The sequence below is a fragment of the Xiphias gladius genome, chromosome 4 (genome assembly GCF_016859285.1).
Source record: "Xiphias gladius isolate SHS-SW01 ecotype Sanya breed wild chromosome 4, ASM1685928v1, whole genome shotgun sequence".
NCBI lineage: Eukaryota > Metazoa > Chordata > Actinopteri > Istiophoriformes > Xiphiidae > Xiphias > Xiphias gladius.
Window position 1 is genome coordinate 6,425,252 of NC_053403.1, and position 25,480 is coordinate 6,450,731.

Sequence of the window (25,480 nt, forward strand, 5' to 3'; positions counted from 1 at the left end):
ATCTGTGAGACACTGGATATGAAGTGTTATAAAACCTGCCTATTTCGACTGGCATAAATAAAAGGAATGGCATTGTAAAAAAAATAAAAATAATATTAATCATAATAATAATAATAAAAATGTGTGACTTGTCTTTAAGTTACTTATTTCAAATATACACAGCGACTCCTTTAGTATTTACACATATGTACAGAGTATTCATTTCTGTTTTGATCAAATACCTTGAATGGCGTTGCTGTGAAATTGAACTCTCTAAATGTACACTTATATCCCTTTGAGATTTGAGGACAAGGAGGTCAAACTGGGCAGCGCGACTTGGAGCCTCGACATGGCTCTTAGAAAGGCACTTGCTACCAACTCAAATACTGCAAAAAAAAAAAAAAAAAAAAAAAAAAAAAAAAAAAAATCCTCATACAGAGCTTTCAGCCAAGAAAGCTGAGAGACAGGAGAAAAAAAATGGAAGGCCACATAGTAGGCACTGGGGTTTCTGTCCCCTCTCCCCTCCAGGCCAAGTGTTTTGGTAAGGCTGGCGTATGACGGCCACAGGTGGATTGGTGGGCAAAGCCGGAAAGAGACAGAGCAAAGGGAAAGTTTCCTCTGTTGCTGTGGCTGCAACAGTCCGTTTCCCTCAAAACCCTTCCTTTACTGTCCCTTTAATGTGTATCTGCCCCCCACAGACACTGAACAGGAGCCCGCTGACAATTTAACAAAAGCATAATCATCTGTAAACTAAAAAAAAAAAAAAATCTTTATACAAGTTGTTTTTTTCTCCTTTTTCATGAATCATCGTTTCTTAAATGGTACAATTCCATAAACAAAAATTGCAGAGAGCTTCTTTTGCCTCTTGAAAAATTGTTACATTTCAGCTCCTTCTGTACATAAATAAAGAAAAATAAGTGAACAGAAGCAAAAAAAGGATGTTCACTGTGCTCTAACCTCCTGAATCAAAAATCCTTTCAGGTGACAGTAACAAAAACATGAAGACAAAGCAAAGAATGGCTTATTAAAACACAAAGCCTTTTTTTCTTTCCAAAAAGTAGTCCGAAAATAAGAATAGCCGCTGCCTTGCAGCTTCTCTCACTTCCACACTGAGAGTCCTTTGTTTAAATGTATTATACACAGTGGTCTCTGAGGTCTTTTTGACCAGTCAAGATGGCACTGACATTTTTCCAGCGGTTGTCTTTGGGGCTGTAGCCTGGGGTCCGGTGGGGCGCTTTGAGGGGTGAACTGGAGCTGTGCAGGGTACAGATCACTCCCCCACTGGACTGCACTGCAGTCTTAGAGTACTTACAAACTGGCTGCTTTCCTGCCTCTGCTCCACCACACTCTTCCTCGAGCTCAAACTCGCCTTCCGTCTCCTCCTCCTCCTCCCCCTCATCACACGTCCGATAGGAGGGACCCATGAGCTTTTTGCGCTCCTGCTCAGCCTCCCTGTTGCTTTCTTTCAGCTGCTGCTGCTGCTGACGTCCCACGACGAGCCGGAGTGGCTCCCACTGGTTGTTCACATTGTCATCTGTGGCAGATCGTGCGTTCCTCTCACGTTCTTTTCTCCGTTTGCGCGTCCACCAAACGCATACAATGATGCAGAAGAGGCAGAGCAAGCAGAAGACTACACATAGTAAAGGCACCAGGTAATCTGTTGGCATTAAGACGCACAAGGAAGGAAATTAAAGACAACTATAGAGAAATCAGTGAAATCAAGGAACTGAAGGGGGCCCATAACAAACCCTTGAGGGACACCTTTGTTAATTATTACTCACCCACTGAGGGGGTCATGACTTGCGTTTCCACTTTGACCTCAGTGACTGCCAGCATTATAGTGCTGTTGTGCCGCCTTGACAAGGTACCCTCTATGGCGCTGGCTGCCTTCTGGATCAGACTGTGGTCTGGTAGATCTTCTGGCTGGAAAGACTGAGAACCAAACCAAACAACAGGGGAGAGATGAGACACAACAGCCAGGACCAAGCATTAAGCTGTATGATTACATCTGCTATATTTACATCTTTTTCATTGCAATGTGTCACTTAAGCTTACAAAGTATGTATGATTAGGTAATGTCAATCTACATAACTGAAAGTCACCCAACACAAAAAAGAGAAACAAAGGAGGCAGTCACTGGAAATTTAAAAAAAGTGAAAAAGAAATAAGTTGAATAAAGGAATAGGTTGGCTATTTGTGAAATAAGCTTATTCACTTTGTTTCTTGAGAGTTGGAATAAACCATTTCCTAAAATTTCAAACAATTCCTTCAACTTAACCTGGTATTGCACAGCACCTATAAGACAAAATGTGTCCCTTTGATCGACACTTTAGGCAAACTGACAAACAAATTTTGATTTAATGCAACAGCTTGCGTCAGTAATTGTAGTAATGAATGTCTTGCATAAGGGGCCAAACAGGAGTTCTTGTTTGTTTGCGTACTTGGGTACCAACCAACTAAATCTGGCAGCCAAACTAGGGATAAGAACTAATGATCTCCAATGCTTGGCATCTTAGCTGAAATGGGCTAATTTTAAAGGATACTACACATAGTAAGAGTATAGTGGACACCATCCAAGATTTGGACAACATACCAACTCATTAGTCAGAAACAACGTTTGGATCATTCACTTACTATAGCCACCTCCACAGCATCCTGATTTGAACGAGAGAGGTCACAGAGCAGGAGAAGGGCGTGGTCTTTTGCCAAGATTCGAATGTCAGGAAGATACCTCAACTCATAGCAGATATTTTCCACTGTCGTTCCCTGCATATGCATACAAAAACATTCTGCTCAGCAACAATACAAAAACCGCAACTTGAAAAATGTGTTGGAGGCTGCGTGTCGGAAACAAGAAATAATACATGTTTAGATGTGACTCACTGATGGTACTTTGTCTCTGTTGAAAACCAGTGTTATGAGAACACAGCTGTTGTCCAAATGCCCGCCGTTCGGCTGGCACTTGGTGGTTACTTGTGGAAGTGAGGGCCCTGCCATGGAGCAAACCCCCCACTGATGGCAAGGGGGTGAGAAGCAGGTGAGGTAGCTGTGCTTTAAACACTCCCGTCCAGCCGGGCAGGACTGCTGTCTCTGTTCCTGGTCTGCGGACTGGAGTTTGCAGGGACGACGACCGCACAGCACCTGGTGTCAAAGGGTCAAAACATTCACCTACATGTAACCCCACAAAATATTTACAATGCTGTTACATGCATCATTTTAACCAACAAATGCTACTTTTAATCCCATTTAGGGATGCAACTAATGGTTATTTTCATTGCGATTTAACTTATGACTATTTTCTCATAGTCATCATTTTGTCTAGAAAATAGTGAAAAATGTCCATCACAAGATCCACAAACGAAATGTAATGAAATGTTATAAAACAGACAAAAAAGTAAATTCAAATGATCATATATTATGTCACCATTTGTACCTATATCTATGGCTTCACTTTGAAAACTTACAGATCTAAGTTACCATTCAGACCGCTGTATTTATCACAACTTATGTTTGTGGATTTGTTTTAAGTCAATGGGAACAGTACCGGTCGTCCACGTGAGCACTGTTAGTGATTGTTTTTCCTCACCCAGTCAAATAAACAGGGTTTGTTTCTTAGTAAACAGTAGCAGATATTTAATTGCAGCGTGTTTAGAAAGGCCATGTTACCTTTGTACAGTCCACTTTGCCGTTGATGCAATGGCAGTTGTTGCACTCCTCTTCCCAGCGGCTGCCATGGGGAAACTGCAGCCCAGCATAGTGGCACGTCTTCCCAATACCTATGACTAAACACACACACACACACACACACAAAACACACACACACACACACACAGAAGCATGTCAAACTGTTTTAGCAGGACGTCTGCAGTAATTAGTGACTGAATAAACTGAATTCAAACTTTGATGATATAAACTACAAGACGGACTGAATTAATGAGAGCACAAGGATCTATTTACACTCTTGACATCGGGCTCCTGTTCGACCAAGTGGACAGATACATCGGAAACCGTTGATCTCATCCACGCATGTGGCTCCGTAGGCACAGGGTGAAGACTGGCACTCATTTATGTCTGTGAAGGGAAGAAAGCATCAAATTTAGGTTGGACGACAGGCACTGGATACTAACTCTTCTTTTGGCTTCTGACCCCTTATAGCCAAGTAAAGTCCTGGCCAAAGCAGAAAGTAACAGCTTGATCTGCCCCATGTCTTCATGAAATATTTGACTCCAGAAGCTTCGTGACATGGGAACTAGTCATAGAGCTGGTTGGTGAAATACTGTAGCTTGCCAGCAAACCACCAACATGCAAGCCAGCTGGAGCATGCTAGCACTAGTCGGTCACAATACATTTCTCAGCCTCTTTACATATTTTCTGTACTGGGGTGTTCACTTGCGACCGAGCTAACAAGCTTGCTAACTGACAGTTAATGTGTTCACACAATTGATTCAAAAGACGTGTTTATATTTTCCACTTCTGTCTCGTAACTGTCTGCAAACCATTTTTCCTTTGTGGAGCAGTTTACATGCCAACAGAGGAGGGTCATATTAGAGAGTGTATAAGGATATACATGAATGCTACCACAAAGAAGCTATGATAGCTTCCTCCATGTTGGACTCTCTGGCTTTCCATTCCCTCAAATGTCACCAAAGTTGAACTCGACATGAGAAACTTGCACAAATTTACTTTCTCCACGCCTGCGAATGCAGGAATCGCAGTCATTGGAATGAAATGGTTCCGCTGCAAAAGTTTGACATTTTAAAAATGCTAGTGTGACTGTGACTTAATGACTTCTTGCGACCCCGTCATTGTTTGGCATTGGTTTGAGATGTGAGCAGTTTAACCACAAAATTAGTGTTCACTTTTCTCAGACTGTTTGTTCTGAGTAGTCTTCTAGAGCCTTGAAGAGGTAAAGCTCAACAGTATCTCACAAGAATGAGAGCAAAAACATTTGTAAAATCCCGAAAGAGTAAACCAAATTTGGTATAGCAGTTGTGTTATTTCTTCTCATGACCTTTTTAGTCAATCAACCCATGTATCCTCAGATTTATTTTATGTCGCAAATAGCAACCAGTCAAGTCCAAAAACTTCCAGTCTGGGCAAAATAAAAATCACAGAACCAATTCTTATATAAAATTTCATGAAAAGGATCAATGTTTAAATAGTGCAAATTTTTAATTATAAACCTTTCTGTTACTAGACCAGCTCTTTGAAACACGTGTATCAATTGTGGCTCCCCACATTGTCATCCAGATTTCACATGAACACGATCTAGAAGAGAGCCCTCAAATTCAAGCCTGACAGCAAAGGTGAACGTTATCCGGCCGAAACAAAGGAGCAGAGAAGAAGAATTTGAGGGTCACTGGGTAATTTGTCTTCAGTGTGTGTTTGTGTGACTGTGTGAGTATGGAGGAGGGACAACCTCTGACCCCTGAGGCGTTAAAGGACGGAGAAAAAGGGAGAGGGCGGCATCCCATTCTTGCATTTAGGTGTCAAAGTGTCCATCTCATCCTTGTCCCCCCTTTTCCTTGGTTCCTTCCTTGCTCCATCTATCCATCCTCTTAATCATACTGGGTGCCGTGACTACGTAAGGGTCTTAGTAAATGAAAAATCAAAAAGCATCCAAAAAGCAGGTTATATGATTAAGTCAGTTCTTGTCATTACTCACTGATTCTGCAGTCTGGTCCAGCGAAACCAGGAGCGCACTCACACCGAAACCAGTTGACTCCGTCCACACAGATACCGCCATTGTAACTGAGGAAGGAAAGAAATAAAAAACAATTCGATGAGGCCTTACAAGAGCCACATCCTTTCCAGCTGCAACAAAGCCACATCGTTTTGTGTGTGTGTGTGTGTGTGTGTGTGGGTGTGTGTGTGTGTGTGTGTGTGTATGTGGTGGTGATTGTGGGGGTCACAGGGCTCAATTCAACTCATCAATACCAGCCTCCACCTTTCAGATGCTAATAGGCGTGGCCAGTCCCCCCCCCCTTCTCATCATGCCTCTCTTCCAGTCCTTCTGAAAGACCAGCCCCCCCCCCCCAGGTCGCACAAGAAGAATGGACACGTAAGCGCCACTCCACCCCCCACCTGCATTCACCATGGGGTAGGTGGGACTCTTTCTGCCGCCCCCCCAAAAAACTCTTTCCCCACCTCTCTCTGTCCCATTCAATATACTAGCCCCCTCCTCTGAGAGATGCCCCTTTGAGGCTTGATTTAAGCAGAACTTCCACTGCTTTTAACGGCCCTTCACCCCTCCAGCTTGCAAGGTCTGTTTGAAGTAGCAGGGAGATAGATATTTTGCGTGTGTGTGTGTTTGTGTGTGGTGTTTTGTTTTTTTTGGGAGGGGGGGCACCACCGGTACATACCATGGATGAGGGTTGCAGTCATTTGTATCTGTTGAAGAGAAGAAACAAAAAATGTTTAGTGCTTAGCTGACACAGCAACATATTTATATCATGTTATCTCATTCAACTATCATTCATTTAGTATCTTCTCAGATATTCACAGCACCAATGATCTACTGTGACATTTGTCACATTAGACACATTTGTGCATTTTTTTTTTAAGATGACAAAAAGACAGGTGTTTGCCTTGCTAATGTACCTTTGTCATGTGGCATCTGCATACCACTGAGTCATTTTGTATTAAAACCAAGCTCTTAAACTTTTAAATTTAAGTCCAAGGAATCACATCCCATTTGAGTTGGTGAGTTTTGGCATGGTTAAAAAATTAAGGTGCGGCAGGAAGAAATAGCCTTCATGTCATTTATAAGGAATCTTTATATCTTATTTTACTCTTAACTGCATTACATAGGGGATCTACCCCAACTGTGGGCACTTTAATTACATTAGTCACCTGTGATACTGTGACATTTAAAAGGTCCTATTTATTGCCTTCATAACATAATGTAAAAAAAAAAAAAAAGATTCAAAATACAGTCAATAATCATATGATAATAGTGACATTGCGACAGTTTGCATTGCATTGGAGCCCACTCCTCAACACTGTCACATTAAAAACGCAGGGTATGGGTGCGTTCTGTACAAAGCTATGTAGAGAAACTAACTTTGGCCACAGGTGGGGCCTTCCCAGCCGTCTTTGCAGATGCAGGTGAAGGTGTCTCCCCCTCCAACGCACGTTCCACCGTTTGAACAAGGACTGGAGGCGCATGTGCTGTTCTTGGCTGTGGAAAGAAGAGAGGTTGAGCCAAAGACGCACAGGGGTGCACCAGACTTAAAAATTAAAACTACACAGATCCCACAATAAATCAAATTCGACAATCTGAATGCTTTTGCACGAAAGCCCTTAACCTGAGCTAACGTGAAATGATTTAAGAACCAGATTCTGTCTGTATAGTGTAGTTGAAAATGCCGTTAGTATTATTTTGGCTTTTAATGTAGTTTTAGCATCTATTAGCCTAACTAAGCCCGGCCCCAGACTTCTAAAACATGGCTCATATTTTACACTCAGCAACCCCCAAAGCAAAACTAGGTGACATCATCGATCATCGGCTTCCTCGAACTTTGGTAAACGTCATCCCAGAAAAGCGTCACCTGTGTTGCAAGTGTTTCCTCCCCACCCAGGTGGACACGCACAGCGGAAGGCATCCCCGTGGTCGTAGCAGGTGCCGCCATTACTGCAGGTGGTTGCGTCACACTGGTTCTCGCCTGGCAGGGGAAAAAAAAACAACAAAAAAAAAAAAACACTGAAGCTCCATATTGTGCAACACCTAGAAATCCTCCTCGTTTGACTCTTACCAGCATCAAAAGGAAAGGATAATTCCCGTGATCCAGCATGTTAAAACAACGCTTCAGTTGTCGAAACATAAGTAGATGCACTGCAGGGTGCAGTTGGGGCTGCCGCAAGCTATGAACATAGACACATTAACAGAGTTGACATAACTCACGGGAATGGCAGGTCTTGCCCTTCCAGTTGTCGGTGCACTCGCAGTAGAAGTCGTTCACCATGTCGACACAGCGCCCGCCATTCTTACAGGGGTTGTGTCTGCACTCGTTGACATCTGACGGTGAAGGAAGATTTACACAATTTGACCTTTACTACACTGCCTTTTATTTAGTGCAAAGGAACAGAACAGAGCAAGTGGCAGCTCTACCCCAGGCAGGACTTTTTTTTTTTTTTTTTGCTTTAATGCTGCAATGACAGGGTCAAAGGATAAACAACAGTGAATGCACTGAAACAAATTGGAGGCGATGAACTCACTGTGATCGCAGAGCTGACCCTCCCAGCCGTCAGGACAGAAGCACTGAAAGGAGTTCACCCCATCGATGCAGGTTCCTCCATTTCCACAGGGGTTGTTGATGCAGTCGTTAATATCTGAAATAGTGAGCAGGAAAGGTTAGATAGACAAAAGACTTTCACTAGGATTGTGTTCGGTTTGAAGATTTTTTTCTTTTTTTTATCATTATGGTAAGACTTCATTTTAACCCCTGCATTTAACATCTATTAGTATATAAGCACTTAATAAACGGTTTATAACACAATAGTATGCTGTGTTTGTTTATGTTTGTCGACAATAACTCATTTTTTCATGTCTGTGATAATGAATCATTAAATATGTTTAAAGCTATGTTTATACTTTGAATATGTAAAATTTTTCACGTAAAATGGTTTTCCACGTGTTAAACATGTTTCATATGTTTATCACATTAATAAACACTTTAAAATTCTTATATCTGCTTACAATAATATTATAATGTGTTATAAACCATCTATGAAGGATTTAAAAACTACTTAAAAATGCTACATTTATAAGGTTTAAGGGTCAAATTAATTTCACTTTTTTAATTTCAGCTGTCGGTATGATCTTAAACAGGAGGCTAAAAATCTCACGGCAAGAGTCTGTACTTACTCTCGTGACAATACATGCCACTGAAACCCGGATCGCAGACGCAAGTGAAGTTGCCCGCTGGCTGGCTGATGCAGCGTCCTCGCGGCCCACAGACGTTGGAGGAGATGTGCCGCACTCCAGCCGAGTCGTTTGTCGCTACAGCAACAGTGCAGCTGTCAATCACTGAGAGGACATAAAGACACGGTTGAAATTCGTTACTTTTCTTTAACATACTAGAGTACTCTCCACACAACAACACTGCACATGGCTCCAGGCACCTTGACATGGGGTGGTTTGGCAGTTCTCTTTCAGCCGTTCACAGGTTTTCCCCTCGTAGCCTTCAGGACACGCGCAGTAGAAGTCCTGGTAAATGCTGTGACACTTGGCCTCATTCTCACAAGGGTTTGGATCACAAGCATCTGAGGGGGACCAGCTAGAGATCTGTGGACATCAAGAAGAGACGATATAAACAGTAATTTAAAAATCAATGTACAAATCTCTTGATGTGAAAAGCGTTACTTATGATGATGAACCAACAGAGAATTCTCACCAACTCTGCAGTCCATCAGCTTTAGAGCCTTTTAGCATCTTTCAGCACATTGTTTTGGTTTTATGACGCACAACTATACTGTTTTGATACAGCCATTTTCAACAACCAAAAAAAAAAAAAAAAAGCTCTGAAAAACCCACAATATCCTCACTGCCCACCACCAAACAGACATCAGTACACGATACTACCTTCAGGAGTTGTTGAGGACCAAAATATAGCTAAAAGGAGAGTGAATATTGGACTTACATTTCAACAGGTTGCAAGAAACACAAATCCAAATGAATGTCAATGTTGCTCCACGTTGAATGATGTGTAAATGAGAAGCAATTTTTTTGCTCACCCTCACCACAAGAACTTATAGGGATGACAATATGTCAATGTTGTGTTTGCAGATTTTTGCACAGCTTTTTTTGCTCCTCTTTTTTACCTTTATATACCCAGGGAAAGTAGTCGAAACCTAATTTGACAAAACGTTTCGCAAATTCACATCCAAGACCTCCCAGCGCCAGCACTCAGTGATTGCTGACAACTAGATCCCACTGCTGCCATTGAACAGCTCCACTGGATCCACTAGGGGTACAGACAGTAGACACCTCCTTCTGTGTGAGGAGCTGCGTAGGCTACTGCTGCCGCACTAAACACAAATCCCTTTACCAATACGGTTCTTTGGTGATTATTAAGACGATTAGGCAAGTGAAGCCAAATGAGCAATGGGAAAATGAGAGCTAAAGTCTGTGTAGGCGAGTGGCTTGGGCTGGCTCAAGCCACATCTGCTGTTCAGAACAAATCGAAAGGTAAGTGCACAAGCAATGTAAGCCCCAGAAACTTTCCCTAAGCTCATCAAGGGAATCCATGCTTTTTTGCATCTCTGTCCTGCTTAATCTTGCGAGATTACTCTGAGACAGAAGCCTGGCAGAAGAGAGGGAGAGAGAAACTGAGCAGGCAAGAGAAAGATAACCCATTGTGAGAGCAAATATTGACTCTGGCCCAACATCATGCAGACCCACGGTGAATATAATAAAGATAAATTATGTGTCATACCACCATGACACAGAAAGAACTGGTCTAGAGACCATGGTGATATCTTTTTCTATTTTTACATGCTGCAATATAGAGGTTGGAGTAAAAATCTCTCTTCTGTTTATGTAAACAGAAGCCTACTGGGCATAAACTCTGGGTTGCACCCTTTTGCCATTTAAGGTGCTAAACAGGGGAGCCGGAGTAGGGCATCGGGGTAGTGAAGTCTGTGGTCACAGACAGTTTATTTAACCCTAAGTGTCAGGACCAGATACACTTTTTCTTTACTATTTGCATGTGTGTGGTCAGGGGATCGCGTCCTAGGACAAGAGTGTCTATAAATCTTTAGCACATTAATGTGACTATTTGCACTGTTCAGTGCACCAGAAACATTTTTCAGCCACAAGGCAAGGTCACAGAATGTGCTTGTGGACAACCACAAATTAATTCTGCAATAAAACAGACTTTTGATGATTGCTTGTACCATTAAAAAAAGGATGTTACTTGTCTCTCACAAAACAAATTTTGCCGAATATTTAAAACAAAATGTAATATTAAGTGTAAATCAATAAATAGGTCCTCAAATTATACTTAAAAACAACAGAGCTCACATTGCATATCGGAGATCTACTCATCAGTCTACTCATTCTGGTCCATTTTAAGCCAATGTTGAACAGGCATCAATAAAATTTTTATGCTTTTAATCGACTTTGAATATGAGGTTCAAAGCCCATTCTTAACCTCGGAAACAGCAGTTGCGATCTCACCATGAGGTCCACTTAGTAGCTGTTCTGGAGCTTTTAGTTTTATCACTTGATCCGCATAATGCAAATCGGAGTTTGCTCAGAGTCATCATGAATTAACAGGAAGTCTTTAAAATGCTCAGGAGAAAATGGAGACGTGAGCATCTACGACTGCACGACAACTGGGCCAAATCAAATTTGCTGATGAAGATCATGTCATATGATCAAAAGCTTCAGAGCAGCTACTGAAACCTGGCAGTGAGATTGTTTTCTTGACATCTTAAAACATAATGTTAGCCAGTAAAAGATAAAAATTGATGACCAGTATGTCGTTTTTATTTGATCTTAGTTTAGCATGCTAACATTTGCTGGTTAGCACACAACACAAAGTACAGCTGAGGCTCGATGGAATGCCATTAGTTTTGTAAGTTATTTGGTAATCAAGTTTTGGACAAAATCTAAATTTTAACTCAATAATGGCTCTAAATGACAGGTCTGTGGTTCACCAAAGTCATTACACTTCATCTTTAGCTGGGACATGAATGTCTGAACCAAATTTGATGGCATTACATCCAAAAGTTGTCAAGATATTTCTGGAACAAAGTGGTGGAAAATCGGCTGAAGACCTACTATACCATCCAAAAATAAAAATAATCTTTTTTGGCCTGGCTCCCTGAATTATTTCTTTGAGTGGGAAAAAAATTCATAAATTACATGATGAAGACAAGCATGTCTACTAAGAGAATATATGTTGTGGCTCTTTGTGTTTTGCCTTCTTGAGCTATTCCGCTGGGATTCAAATTGTCCTATTTCTTGGAAGACATGACTCAGATTGAGTGGGCAAAACACCATTACCCAATGAAACTTATGGATTTGGAGGTACTAATCAGAAAAACATTTTGCTGGAGGCGTTGTAGTTTTGGCACAGCAGGGCAGGATGTACACCGTGCCATAGCAGGCATCAGAGGTCTGTAGTACGCGGGCAGAAACCCAGCGTCACCTCATTCAGAGAGGCTCATATTTATAGTAGAGATGCTAAATCAGGATTGGCTCCTGACCAGCAATGTCCTCCATTCAGGGCCCAAGAGATGCAGTGAAGTGTCGGTTTCCTCACTGCTAACCTACTTTAGCTTCAAACACACACTTTAAGTATAAAAGGCTGCAGCAAGGACACTGATATGTAATGTCTGTATGAAATAAAAAGTTGAACTGCAACAGGCCTTTGCAACAGAAGCTGGGCTTAGTTTATTGGGTTGGGAACATACAGTATTACAGAACTTATAAGCCATCATAGCAATGATTTGGCACATTGCGGGGTCTGCAATGGACAGTTGGCTCAGATGACAGTGGTGTAATGGCTACTGCAGTTTGTGCATTTGTCTGGCATTACAAGTCACTGTGTGTATATTTTGACCATATTATTATCATCATGGTTTGCAGAGAGGGTCGACAATGCTTTCTTAAGATTATGCGATTTTACTGGCATGTTTAGCCACGGCAATTTATACTGATCAGCGATTGGCAGGATAATTATGAGAGCTTCTTTGGGGTCTTTATGCATGTCTCTGTCCATGGGAACATCCTCTGTTAGACAGTGTACTATTACCTACTTTAAAATAGTTTCTTGTCCATCTCCATGACTGTCTAATCTCAAGCCATGGACCGCTTTGCTTTAGCAGCACGTTTTTTGGTATCTAGTATCGTCATGTTGAACCATTTCCTCTTCATTTCTGTCACAAGTATGGCACTGCTCAAACAACACATTGTTAGCAGCTGTATTAATATTTCTTTTTAATTGTTCTGGGTCCCCTGATCTGCCTACGGACACTGCTAAATGTATGTTTTCATCTTTCATCTGATTTCTGACTGTACCATGAAGCTCTGTGATGTGAGATTCGCCCACAAACAAGAGCAGAAAAGGTAGCTTTGTATAGCCACAGAAAGTGGCCACCACCAACACATACGCTGTCACTGCATCAATAACTGTTAAATGCTGTGACATGTGGAACATGAGACTCACCTCACACAGCTGTCCAGCAAACTCTGGTGGGCATTCACACACGAAGCTGTCCAACACCGCGTGGCACTGGCCGCCGTTCTGGCATGGTTTGCTGTTGCATTTATTCCTCTGGATTTCACAGTGAGTGCCCACGAAACCTGGAGGACAATGGCAGTGGTAACCCCTCGCACTCTCCTGAGGAAAACAGAAGCACAAATAAGAGTCAAAAGGTGCAACTAACATCAGTAAATTTACCCAATTATATAGTTGAAAATGAAATCATCCGTACCTTGCATGTTGCTCCATTCTGGCATTGACCATGGCAGCCATTGATTCCTGAAGAGGACGCCAACATTTGACATTATTTTTCATTGTTTAACATTGTCCAAAAAAAAAAAAAAAAAAAAAAAAAAGGAATTAATTATAGGGCCACATATCACCTCATCCATTATTAGGTGAAATCTATAAAATGGGATGTGCACAGATTAAGTCAAAGTTTGGAAAAGAAATAACTAGTGAAGCCAAGAAAGTGCCAGATCGACCTTGTAGATTGTAACCGTGCATGCACTGGATCCAGAGAGAAGAACTGGGCATGCAACTTGAGTCATGACGGCAGAGCTGGAGCTTCAGTTTGCCAAGACGAGAAAGTAATGGACTACCACATGTGGGAAAGTGATGCTAAAATACACCTATGTTTTGTGTCCAGGAAGTGAGGAGAGGCAGTTAAAAGTAGCCAGAGGAAGAGGACACCAGCAAAAGGTAAGAAATTTAGAAGTGACTTTGAGAAAGAAATACTGACTGATGTCACAGTTTTGTCCGGACCATCCCCGAAAACAGTTGCAGTGATATCCACCAATCAAATTTTTGCAAGAGTAAGCGTTCTTACAGGGTTTTTCTGAACACTCATCTGCATCTGTGAAGGCAGGAGGTAGAAGGAGACCCAGTCCATCAATTGAAACAAACCAAGGAAAGCACGGGGAGTAAGAAAAGAGACCAGAAAATCAACCTTTGAAGCCTCACACACACAAAATTAAAGAAATAAAACCATTGCTACTGAAAAACCAAATGTCGTAGCCAATATTTGAGTCAAAAATTAAAGATGAGTTTCAAATAAAAAAATCTGTTAGTGAGTGAAACTGTACTGTTTGTGCTCATTTCAAACCTTCACCATCTCTAACGACATCAAAAGTGTTACAACAAAGACAAGCACTGCTGCTCAAATATTCAAAGGGTTGTCCTCTCTCTGAAACCCAACACTCCACACACCCATGCCCACACACAACAATCTCCAGGTAAGATAGGAGGCCAATAGCTTCCTGCCGGTAAACTGAGATCTGAGCTGGTAAGTTGATACTGAAGTCTTGGGATCTCTTTCCTACCTAAACCCCCCCCCAAGGGGGGAAAAAAAAAAAAAAAAAAAAAAAAACCCCACCCACACACACACACAAACATTGTTTACCGGTCGTAATCCATTTCCTGGCTTCGTGTCGGTCACGTCCGCCCATCGAGATGGGAGCAATATAGAAACGAATGCCCGTGCCAGCGACAAACAAACAGCCGGATATAGATACACTAGTAGCTCATAAAATCATTGAGAAAAGAAGCACTGAACTGTGGGCAGCTGCTGGCTCATCCGCGGTATTGACAACTTGTACTCTGGCCACGGGGCTCGGGCTGTTGGCTGCCAAATTTAATCCCAAAATACAGTTATCCAGAGCAGCGAGCAATGTTGGCTGTGTCTTAGAGGCCCTTTATTCTCGTTTTAGGAAATGGAAAAAAACAGGAAAGAAATGGGGGCAAGCCTACATCTCCCAGTTGAAATGAAGAATTTTTCACCAAAAAACAGACATCCTAAAAATATTATCTTTGTGTGTGTGTGTGTGTGTGTGTGTGTGTGTGTGTGTGTGTGTGTGTGTGTGTGTACTAAGGATGAAAACTCACCTATCTGGCAGGTCTTTCCTTCCCACTGTGGGGGGCACACACACTCGAAGCCATTCTCCTGGTCGATACAGGTTCCACCCCGAGCACACGGACTGGACGCACACTCATCCAAATCTGAGAGAACACAAACTTCAACTCACGACGTGCCCCAGAGGGTGAGAAAGCTTACCACTGTTTTCATCAGTATCCGTTAATAAGAGGGTCGAAGATGATGAAGGAGCGCAGTAAGGGGAGGACTGAGAGGTAAGAGATCGGAGGTTTGGTGTTTAAGTATTAAAAAGGGCCATGATTAATGAATTAGGTTAATTAATTTATCTTCGAAGGAAGGCTGGTGGCTGGTCAACAACACTCAGTGAATATTACAGGGACATACTCAGAAGGAAAGGGAGGAAAACAGAAACGGCGGGGGAAGTGTGTATGAAGAAACAGAGGAGATGATTGAAAGCAGTGCAGCGACTCACTGTTGGCACAGGTCAGACCCTCCCAACCTGGCGGACACTGGCACTCGAACCCTGCAAGAACCTCGTGGCACGTGGCGCCGTTGGCACAGGGATCGGACACGCAGGCGTGCTCGGCTGATGGGGGGAGGGGGAGCGCGGTCACAGAATGAAAAAGCAAGACGTTACTCAGGTAGAGGGCTAAAAATCTTCATTATCTTCTTCCTACACATTCTGCATTCGTGCCCCTTTATGATTTTCTTTCATCATTTTTGATACGTTGTATACACTGAAAACTTTGTCATGATATTTTTTGCCACACTGGATATGTTTCAATACTGGTATATTTTCATATCAGACACATGGACTATCACTATTTATTTTGCCGCAGGCTCACAAACTACCCCTCAGGAAACATCGTCTTAAACGAACTTCAAACATGGTAGAACAAGGGGAATGAAGCTGACAGGGATTAAAGCGGAAGGAGACAACACTGTACGTGAGGGAAGGGCCATCTCGATTGGACACAAAACAGCAAATATAACACAGTGACAAAGTCAACTTTCAACGAACGTAGTGCAGGTGCTCTCTCACCTATCTGACAGGTCTTGCCAGAGTAGCCCTGTGGACAGGCGCAGTAGTACTCATCTGGTTCGGTGTTCATGCAGGTCCCTCCGTTGACACAAGGCTGGTGGCGACCGCAGTAATTTAGATCTGGAGGAGACCAGGAGAAAGACACGTTCAAAAGGATTCTAAGACAGTGCATTGCATCATCATATTTCTGGGTGCACCTAAGCCTATATACGAAGGCAGTAGTGGGGAGACGACAGGAAACAAATGAGAGAAAGATGCAACAAAAAAGGTCCCCTGGCCGGACTCAAACCGTTCAATAAACCTTACTGATACCAAAGGGTGAGTTGAGAGAATTAAATCTAGGCCCCTCAGTGATGAATGAAGTCACAGCCTCCATCAATCTATCCTGCCATACTTACTTTTCATTCATGATTTAAATCGCAATTTGATATTTGGTAAGAGTTTGAACTACCTAAAAACCTGTGCATAAACAAATGCGACGACTATACTAAAATCTGCTCAGAAGGCAGGAAGGATCGGCAGAATAAGAAAGAAAAGAGCTTTGTCCTAATCCAGGTAGTTTACCATCATCCTGTACAATAATTCAAGACCAAAATGAACACTGTTTTTCTATATAGGCATCTTTTGAAGAGCCATCAGTGTTCCTTGGGATAAGAAATAAAAGATAAAATCATCTATATAAAACTTTGGAGCAAACTTCCAATGTCAACTGCAACCGTGGCCTCGGACTTCGCTAACTGGATCGACCCAGTGAGACAGCCCTTTGCTTGCTTCACCATTTATCCAGTTGACGCCAGGAGTTCGCGGGCGGCGTCGTCGGAGTCTTCTCTCTCGGTACAGAACCCCAGCTGTCAAGCTTTGACAGGAAGCCCGGGGTGTTTTTCTCGACCACTCTACTGCACTGCATTATGATAAGAGGTTTCACTGTACTGTATTTACGGGATACAGCCAAGTGGTTAACATCAAGACAAATCTCTCTTTCAGTTATTATTCAGCCATGGACTCCATTCCTCTATGAGGAATTTGTCCTGTTACTTGTACAAATACGCAGTTTGTCACGCTAAGACCTATCAGTATCCAATGTATTTTTGTTTCCCTTGTCTTCTTCATTATCTGCAGTTTTTTTTTTTTTTCCATGCCATGTACAAAGTAAGCTCAGCTAAACCCCATTTGATCCCTGCACACCAACCTTAGGCTAAAGGCCAGGTCACCCTAAAGGCTGGTAAATAAATGAGCAGGGATCTGTCTCCACTCGGGATCTTAGGACCCGTTCTCATCCCCTGAAGAGCCCTTGGTGACGAAGGGATGTTGGGGGGGGGGGGGGGGATCGAGTGTCCCGGCTGCTGCTCAGATCACCCAGGCAGTAAAACTATTCAGCTGCCGTTCTTCTCACAGAGAGAATGCGGAGTACAGATAATTCAGAAGGTAGTTTCTTTGAATTCATGTAAACTGGAACATACTTTTACTGATATACATGAATCCTATGTGTCTTTGATGTATAAAATCAATCATATTCTTTTGCATTTCGGGCTTTTTTTTGGGACATTATTCCTGTGAAATACAGTATTTAAACTGTGTAAATCTGTGAGAGTCTTTCATCCAGTTTTTGGAGCAACTTGATATCCAAAATATACTAAAAATCATCTCTAATGCTGTCATGATTTTCATTATTTTGACAATTATTTTTCTCAATTAGCTGATGAATCGTTTGGTCAAACATTATTGAAAATACCCACCATAATTTTCTTACACCCAACGCGACTACTTGAAACTGCTTTCTTTGTCAGAAAGAAATCACTTAGTAATGACAAACAATGAATTGATAATTAAAAACGCTTGCCAATTAATGTTCTATCAGTCTTTAACTTGATGATTTGACTAATCGTTTCATCTCTAAATCATCTCTGAGAATGGCCTTTGAGTGACAGGACTAGATAAAATTCTAAAGTTTTAAAAACAGAATGTGCCTCCACTGCACTTTAATGTGGAAAAAAAAATGCATTTGAGTTTAAAGACAGCTCAATTTAAACTGTTTTCCACATTTTAAAACTGCTCAACAAATAGAGAGCATTGCTGCAAGCAAGGGGACCAAAAAAGCCTGCTTCTCAAGCCAAAAAAAGCTCACGACAGAGCAGCATTTTGCATGGCGATATGGTCCCTCTTCAAAAGTTCTCTCTCTTGCGACTCTGCTCTGAGGAGCTTGCTTACTTGTGACTCATCAAATGCAGGCAAACTGTAGCTGGAGGACACATGCAGGATGAAAGTGAGGACTGTGCCAGTGCCTTGTGTGGGAGGCGATGAAATGGAAAAAATAAAATAAATAAACAAACAAAAACCAAAAACCTTTCCATACCTTTATCACACAGCAGGCCACCCCAGTTCCTCTCACAGTTGCACTGCCAAGGGAGGTTGCAGGTCCCGTGGACGCATCCAGGATAAAGCACACATTCATCGCAGAACTGGCCCTGCCAGCCATAGTTACACCTGTCAAACACAGATGCCAACACATTATCATAAATCATTTCCCTCTTCTAATCCCTCTAACTGCTCTGTGAAAAATCCCTTCCGTTTCTCTTACAGGCTGTTAGCTCATTTCTTTGCGTTCTCTCTTACATGATCATTCTCAGAAAACCAAATGATATATAGATGTACGCAGACGTGATGACTATGACAGTCTCGCCACCATTAATGTAGTCATATATTGCAAAAGAAAATGTTTAAAGTTCTCTATTGAATAAGCTTTGAAGGATTGGTTCTTTTTTTCCCCCCAACAGAGGATGTATTAAAATATTAAAATCTGTAATTATGCACAGCCTCCTCATTATAGTAACTTCACTTACGAAAAACCTCACATGCTGCAGCAGCAGAATGCAAACTAGGCTTCAACACACTTCCAAAGGGCACTTGTGTAGGCCTTTAAAACACCACAACTTTAACAACAAATCAAAAAAGGGGATGTTCATATTAGAGTCAAATATACATTTTTCATATGTTCTTCTGGGGAAAAAAAATTTGGTGAAGTAACAAAGTCAATAACACCTGACAGAACGCATGATTTGTGATGTTCTTTTTAATCAGTGAAACAAACATGTACTCGACAATCCTGTTTTTCCTGTTTTACAAAAACAGATCATCCTGGTTTTTGAAGGTCTAAGTAGCTTTTTGTTTAAGCCCAGTGAGGAGCTGCCACAAAACAGTAGGGATTTCAAAAGAGAAGTCGTTTTAAGCACCATTATACACCATTTTAATGAAGTCTGCGGGAGGGGTTGGAAGACTTTCTGAAGATAGCCATTGGGCCCTGATTCAGACCGCTAGCCTGCGGCGGCTACTAAATGTGCAGAAGGGACAAAGAAAAGAAGTCTACTTGTGGCTGCAGTGAGCCCTCGGATGCAACCTGCCCAACAGTGGAAACACGCCTAACACTGTATCTGCTCTTGCATCAAACCCATCCGATGACCTCCTGCCAACTAATCTTAGTGGAGTGAGATTCCAGGGCAGGAGGGGTTAAGAATACTTCCAGCTACTCCCGTGCTTAGGTTAGAGAGTCTGGGGCTGATGCTGGGTGTGTGTGAGTGTGTGTGAGAGAGAGAGAGAGAGAGAGAGAGAGGGGGGTGGGGGTTGACTATGAGGGTGGCACGGTGGTTCTGAGCGCAAGTGGCTGGAGACGTCCGTGTGTGTACAGCGTATATGTGCACACGCCTGCAGCTTCATGACAGCACCGCGCTATTCCAAGGCTGTGGTGTCGTCGAGCCAGCTGTCTTGTCAATTGACTGCTATTTTGAGTCTCCTGCAGACGGCACCGCTGCCTCTCCGAGAGACGAGGCCTTCGGAAATCTCTGCCATTCTCGGGCTGGAGGGTGGAGGGGCAGCGGGGAATACTTGTCATGCTTCTCCCACTGTATATGATTAACCTCGGAGGGTCTGACAGCCCTGTAGCGACAGCAGTAACTGTACTTTGGAAAGGCAACTCGGTCACTTCCTTTTAAGCTAGAAGGAATCAAAAGAGTCCTTCTGCGTTTTAATTCCTGGCCATACAGACATCAGGATTACTCATCGCTCACGAGTACAGGCAAGATGCTTCTTTGGTGCTGAATTCCAGCATCTTGGCACTTTGACACGTCAAAGGTTGCAAAACGTTCAAAATGGTGAAAATGGGTTACGTTGCTCACCGGAGTGATTCTCGGGACACAGAAAGCCTCTGACAAATATGCCAGAACAAGTCTAATGTTTGCTAATAAAAACCCTCAATACCAGCTTTTGTGTTTCTTAAAAAGACAGTCGTGAACGGGCAAAGCCCATAAAACTCTGAGGAAATAAAAAGGGAATGAAAGGAGATGACAAGTGATTTAATGCCAGCTTTCTGTGACCTGAGGCTTCATTAAATTCATGCCACTTTTCCTGTTGACTGAAACTTGCCGTTTCATAAGAATAAGGTCCTTCCCTCCGTCGCCTGTCTGCTAGCTGGAATAAGGATGCGGCCTGCTGATAGAGGCAGATTTTAAAAAATGTGAAACAGTTTCCTAAAACTGGTCATCCCCTGCTATTCCTTGGCTCCGAGCCAAAAGCTCTTTCCTGATAACGGGAGGCAAGTGTCTCTTTGCATCCGGCAGGTGGGAGGGAGGTTTACAGATGACAACGGGATGTACCACATCCTGAAAACGTGGAGCTATGGGGCCCACTCTATGTCACTTTATATAAGTCTCGTTTCCACTTTGGGAAATGTACATAACACGGTGGGATATTCATTTCCTCTCCTGCCCCCTGCCCCTCGAGGAGGACTGCAATGCGGATGGAGAGGGGATGTGACAATTCCCGGCACGTTTGCAGTGGTCAAACTCACACACCGGCAACTCCCTTTCTTCGGTCCGAGCGGCGGAGAGCCGATGAGATGCTTGGTATTCTGTGGGGGATTTCGGGTGGCTAAAAATACAAGAAGGCAGACAGGACATTGCCCTTTTCTTTTTGAACTGAGGTGGAGATGCCCACGAGGGAAGGAAAGGCTGACACAAAAAACACACAACAGGCTTCTACAAGTGAAGGTGCCTCCGCTTGGCATCTAAAATCCATCCTTCTTGCACACATTTTGATTGACTATTGGTCTTATTTTGAATAAGTCAAACGCCACTGCAGTTGCATTAACAGAAACCACTTTTCTATTATAAATGGACCAAAATAAATCAAGCTACGTGAAAAATTGTGATGGCGATCTCAAACGCAACGCAGCAGGGAATGTAATGTGTGCCTAGGTAAAAGCAGTACATTGAAACCCAAAAAGGCCCTGCAGAAAAAAAAAAAAAAAATCAGTCACATTTCTCTGTATGAAAGAGACAGACATTCCTGCTAATCTTACTTGCATTCCCCTGGGACAACGCAGATGCCATGTAACAGGTTGCAGCCTTGCTTGCAGATTGCTGGAAAAAAAAAAAAAAAAAGCGAGAAGACCGAGAGAAACAATTCAAAGGTGATATTTAAATTCCATTGGGAGACATGTATCATTACATTTCTCCTCATAAAAACATAATTTTTTTAAACAATTCAAAAAAAAAATACAAAAAGACAGCAAGCGAAGGGAGGCAACAATGTGGAAGGGTGGGAGGAGGAGAAGCTTGTTTGTTTGCCATCCTTCTAACAAGTGCAACAAGACATGAGAATTCATGGCACCCTGACCAGAGTTGGGGGGGGGGGGGACAACTTTATAGCCTGCATGTAAGACACTACCCCCCTCTTAAAAAGCAACCCAGCCCCTCTCTGTGCTCCCCTTCACTATTCACCCTTAGTCTTCTAAGGTCAGCTGGGTGATTTATTGAGGCCCCCCACTCTCTCTAACACCACCCACAAGCACGACCCCAATGCGGCTACATTTTAAACATTAGCAGGCTGCATTTCAAACATGCTTTTTTTCATTTTTTTTAAAATGGTATTTGGATAATGGCTGAGAGTTAAGCTAATTTATATACGAAAATCCAGATGTTAAATTCAAGCTGTTAATAACATAACTTTATACTTACAGCAAATAATCTGATACCTTTGAACACTATAGTGTTAAAAATAAGGATGCAACTAATGATCATTTTCATTAGATAGTCTAATTATTTTTTTCAATTAAGTGCCTACTGTCGTAGTCTTTAAAATGTTAAAAAAAAAATATTCAGATTTGAGAGGCTAGAACCAACAAATGTTTGATAAATGATGGTAAATGATGATTAACCAGTTAAAAAAATGATTGATTATATTTCTGTTGAATGACTATCAATTAACAAAATCATTTCAGAATTGGTGAAGAAATTTTTACAGCTTTGGAGTAATCCTCTCCTATTATAACGGGACAGCCAATGATAAAGGTTTATGATGCAGTTTAATGTCATCTGGTTTATTCTGAAATCCCAGAGTCGTCCCCCAGAGCTGTGTCCGGACATTTTCAAACATTTTCCACTCGAGAAATCGAAAAAAAATGTGGTATTCCAGTTATTAATGAGACACAAATACACACCGCACTAAAGCAATCCAGAACAGGTGACAGCTGTGAAATCAAATACACAGCAGTGTTGTCAAAAATGATTCGATGCCGAATCAGAACTTGTTGAAAATGTTAAACCATGAAAATTATGATCATTATGGTCGACCATGGCCACTTATTTTGAGTCACTCTCGCGTACACCGTCTTGCTTTTGTAATCATTCACTAGCACACTGAATTAATAACAATCTGCCGTCCCTGGAAATATGCAGTATATGGCAGGGAATCTGGAAAGTATGAAGAGACTGATTAACGCATTGTTGGTTTTGGTCCCTGCATCACTTGGTCTTTTCACTGGGTTTGTTACGTCTGTAGCTATGGCAACACCACAACTGTGTTGACAGAAAAGACATACAGAAGATTATTTTCTTTATCAATTAATCTGTGGATTATTTTCTCAATTAAAATCGACTAATCATTTTGTCAATGAGGTGAGAGAGAACAGTGAAAAATTCCAGTTAAAATTTTCCACGGTTGAAAGTGATCTATTCGGATAGCTTGTTTTTCACAGTCACAGTCTGGGATGGGCTTGGCGGACTGCACATAAACAAGATAACATCAAACTGTCTTTGTGAACCGCTACGATAACTGCAGGCACCAAGTCCATGACATCTGCCAATTGAGATGCTGGCAGCTCACCTGTGCGGCAGTCTGGGCCCATCCAGCCATCCAGGCACACCTGAGCCCCCGAAGGCTCACAGCGATAGTGTCCAAAGTAGTCGTCACGAGGAACACACAGCTTATTGCACTTGTTGCCGTAGTAGTTGTCATCACAGCGCACCCGGATGCGATAGGTGAGGTGAGCCACGGGCCCGTCGTGCAAGATGGTCTGCCACTGGTCACCGGGGTTGATCATGCCAGTGTGAATGCTGCGTTCGATCAGCAGCTCCTCCTCATCTGAATCAAAGACGAGATGAAGACAAATCGGTCATGTCGAGTCGTGAATTTGTGGTTCCAATCTGATCACAGAACAACATTTACAATATCTGCTTCTCCCCCTTTACACCTGCACACTCAAGACCACTGAGGAATGAAAAGACCACTGTGAATGCAGTTAAGGAGAGAACTAAGCCTAGGTACCATAAAAGTTTAAAACAAGACTTATTTGCCTCCCTCCTCCGTTGATCTTCCAGCGTTTTCTTTTGGGCAGTTTTTCCTTTTCCAAATTGTTGGTATAAAGACAGAGGGTGTTGTATGCCATACAGATTGTAGTTGCTCTTTGAGGCAAATTTGTGATTTGTGATAGTGGGCTATATAAATAAAACCGACTTGACTACGCTGACTCGTTTTAATATATATGTTTATTTACATCCAATCCCAGGTTTCAGTGCAGTTTGCTGTTGAAGGATCACTGAGGGCAAATATAAAGTCTCAAATGGGATTTTTTGCGCAGGCTGTATTCTGTGAAAAGATACTTTCTAATTGTTTGGTTCATGAGATATGGGTGGCTTGCCAAGGTTTGATTTGAAGATTTGGATTTCTGGTTGGAGTGCCCGTCGCCCTGAGTAAACTGAAGGACCACTGGTAGGTTTCCCTGGAATGACAACTGACAACTGCGCGACTGTACGATATACCGGCACTGATTTCTTACCAGTCTAGATTTACATTCACCGTAGTTCAATAAATATGTAGTTTGAATCCAACAATTTAAAAAAACAAAAACAAAAAAACAACAATAGCAACAAAAACCAATTACATCTTACGAGATATTCAACCAAGCAATCAGCACAGATGGTTGCCTGGCAACTTTCACTTTTTTTTGCGGAGTCTGCCATACTCTCTTTTTGAAAGTGAGTCGGCAGTGATTCGTCACCGGCGTGCAGTGTATCTTGGGATAGGTTCGGCCGCAAAAGATCCACCCGTTGGATCCTTCGTTGCCTGGGAAACGAAGGACGTATTTCTTGCCCACATTTGACGGAGTTTTCAAAAATAGGACAGCCTCATCATTGCCGCTGCGACCCAATTGTTCTTCAAATGGAACCTGTAGCCTTCAAAGGGCGCAGCCCCTAAATTGGGACACAGCCATTTTTTTCCCCTAAACACACAAACGATTACTTTTATGTTACGGTTTGTGTATAAGTAAAACCTAAAACGGGTACAATGTATTAACCAGTGGCTTTTACAGGTATTATAGGCTGATTTTTTTTACTTTCTTGAGAACCAGGCTAACTGTTACCCCCTGCTTCCAGTGTTTATGCTAAGCTAAGCTAATCGCCTCCCGGCCAGATATTTCCCCTCGGAAGCTGGTTGAGACCAAGAACTGAGTCAAAAGAATAATATTGAACATGTTCACAGTTGTGAACGCAGTTGTGTTCACGCTGTGTTCACAACTTCTTAGCCAAACATGTAAAATGTAACAGATATTGTAGGTGTAACGAGTAACTTCTGCTTGGGCCGTCCAATTTACCAATGGAATTGATCTGAATGTGAGAAAAACCAGGATCTGGATATGGTATAAACGTGGCTAAACACTTTCTAAAAAAACAAAAAAAAAAAATCACAATCTGTTAAAGAGCATGACACTCTAAGTTAACATTTAACTATATGCAATCAGTCCACACAGCTTCCATTTAGCCATCATCCCCAAAGGTTGAAAACAAACAGTCAAACACAACTCAGAAGGTCCCCAGCAGCCACTGCGTTTAGTAAGGTATCTGAAAATAAGTAGTATTTGAAACACTGACGCCGGCTAATGATGTGAAATCTCCTATATTCTGATGTGAAAGTCAGTCCCTCACAAGAAAAAGCAGTACATTTATATTCAGTAGATGCTGATATCACATCGCGTATGTGTGTGTATCTGTGTGGAAAGTACCCACGGAATTTTAAGCATGCAATTGAAATTCATTGTCTACAAAT

General features: G+C 42.2%; 1 protein-coding gene across 3 annotated transcripts in view; it reads right to left on the reverse strand.

The window, feature by feature from the left end:
* Window positions 1-382: 382 nt before the first annotated feature.
* The window catches only part of jag2b (jagged canonical Notch ligand 2b), a 51,460-nt gene continuing 26,362 nt past the window's right edge, over window positions 383-25,480 (reverse strand). The window contains exons 4-26 of one of the 3 annotated variants that reach the window (XM_040125312.1): window positions 23,261-23,518; window positions 21,456-21,516; window positions 18,459-18,589; window positions 16,106-16,225; window positions 15,536-15,649; window positions 15,075-15,188; window positions 13,933-14,046; window positions 13,423-13,469; window positions 13,155-13,328; window positions 9,103-9,265; window positions 8,846-9,007; window positions 8,197-8,310; window positions 7,883-7,996; window positions 7,530-7,643; window positions 7,043-7,159; window positions 6,342-6,369; window positions 5,645-5,730; window positions 3,937-4,050; window positions 3,646-3,761; window positions 2,863-3,120; window positions 2,614-2,745; window positions 1,761-1,911; window positions 383-1,636 (exon numbers count right to left, since the gene is read on the reverse strand). In XM_040125312.1, the coding sequence (XP_039981246.1) occupies window positions 1,113-1,636; window positions 1,761-1,911; window positions 2,614-2,745; window positions 2,863-3,120; window positions 3,646-3,761; window positions 3,937-4,050; window positions 5,645-5,730; window positions 6,342-6,369; window positions 7,043-7,159; window positions 7,530-7,643; window positions 7,883-7,996; window positions 8,197-8,310; window positions 8,846-9,007; window positions 9,103-9,265; window positions 13,155-13,328; window positions 13,423-13,469; window positions 13,933-14,046; window positions 15,075-15,188; window positions 15,536-15,649; window positions 16,106-16,225; window positions 18,459-18,589; window positions 21,456-21,516; window positions 23,261-23,518 (3,326 nt within the window). In that variant the 3' untranslated portion in view covers window positions 383-1,112. The remainder of the gene's footprint in view (window positions 1,637-1,760; window positions 1,912-2,613; window positions 2,746-2,862; window positions 3,121-3,645; window positions 3,762-3,936; window positions 4,051-5,644; window positions 5,731-6,341; window positions 6,370-7,042; window positions 7,160-7,529; window positions 7,644-7,882; window positions 7,997-8,196; window positions 8,311-8,845; window positions 9,008-9,102; window positions 9,266-13,154; window positions 13,329-13,422; window positions 13,470-13,932; window positions 14,047-15,074; window positions 15,189-15,535; window positions 15,650-16,105; window positions 16,226-18,458; window positions 18,590-21,455; window positions 21,517-23,260; window positions 23,519-25,480) is intronic. The other 2 variants (XM_040125314.1, XM_040125313.1) reach the window with 2 other exon arrangements.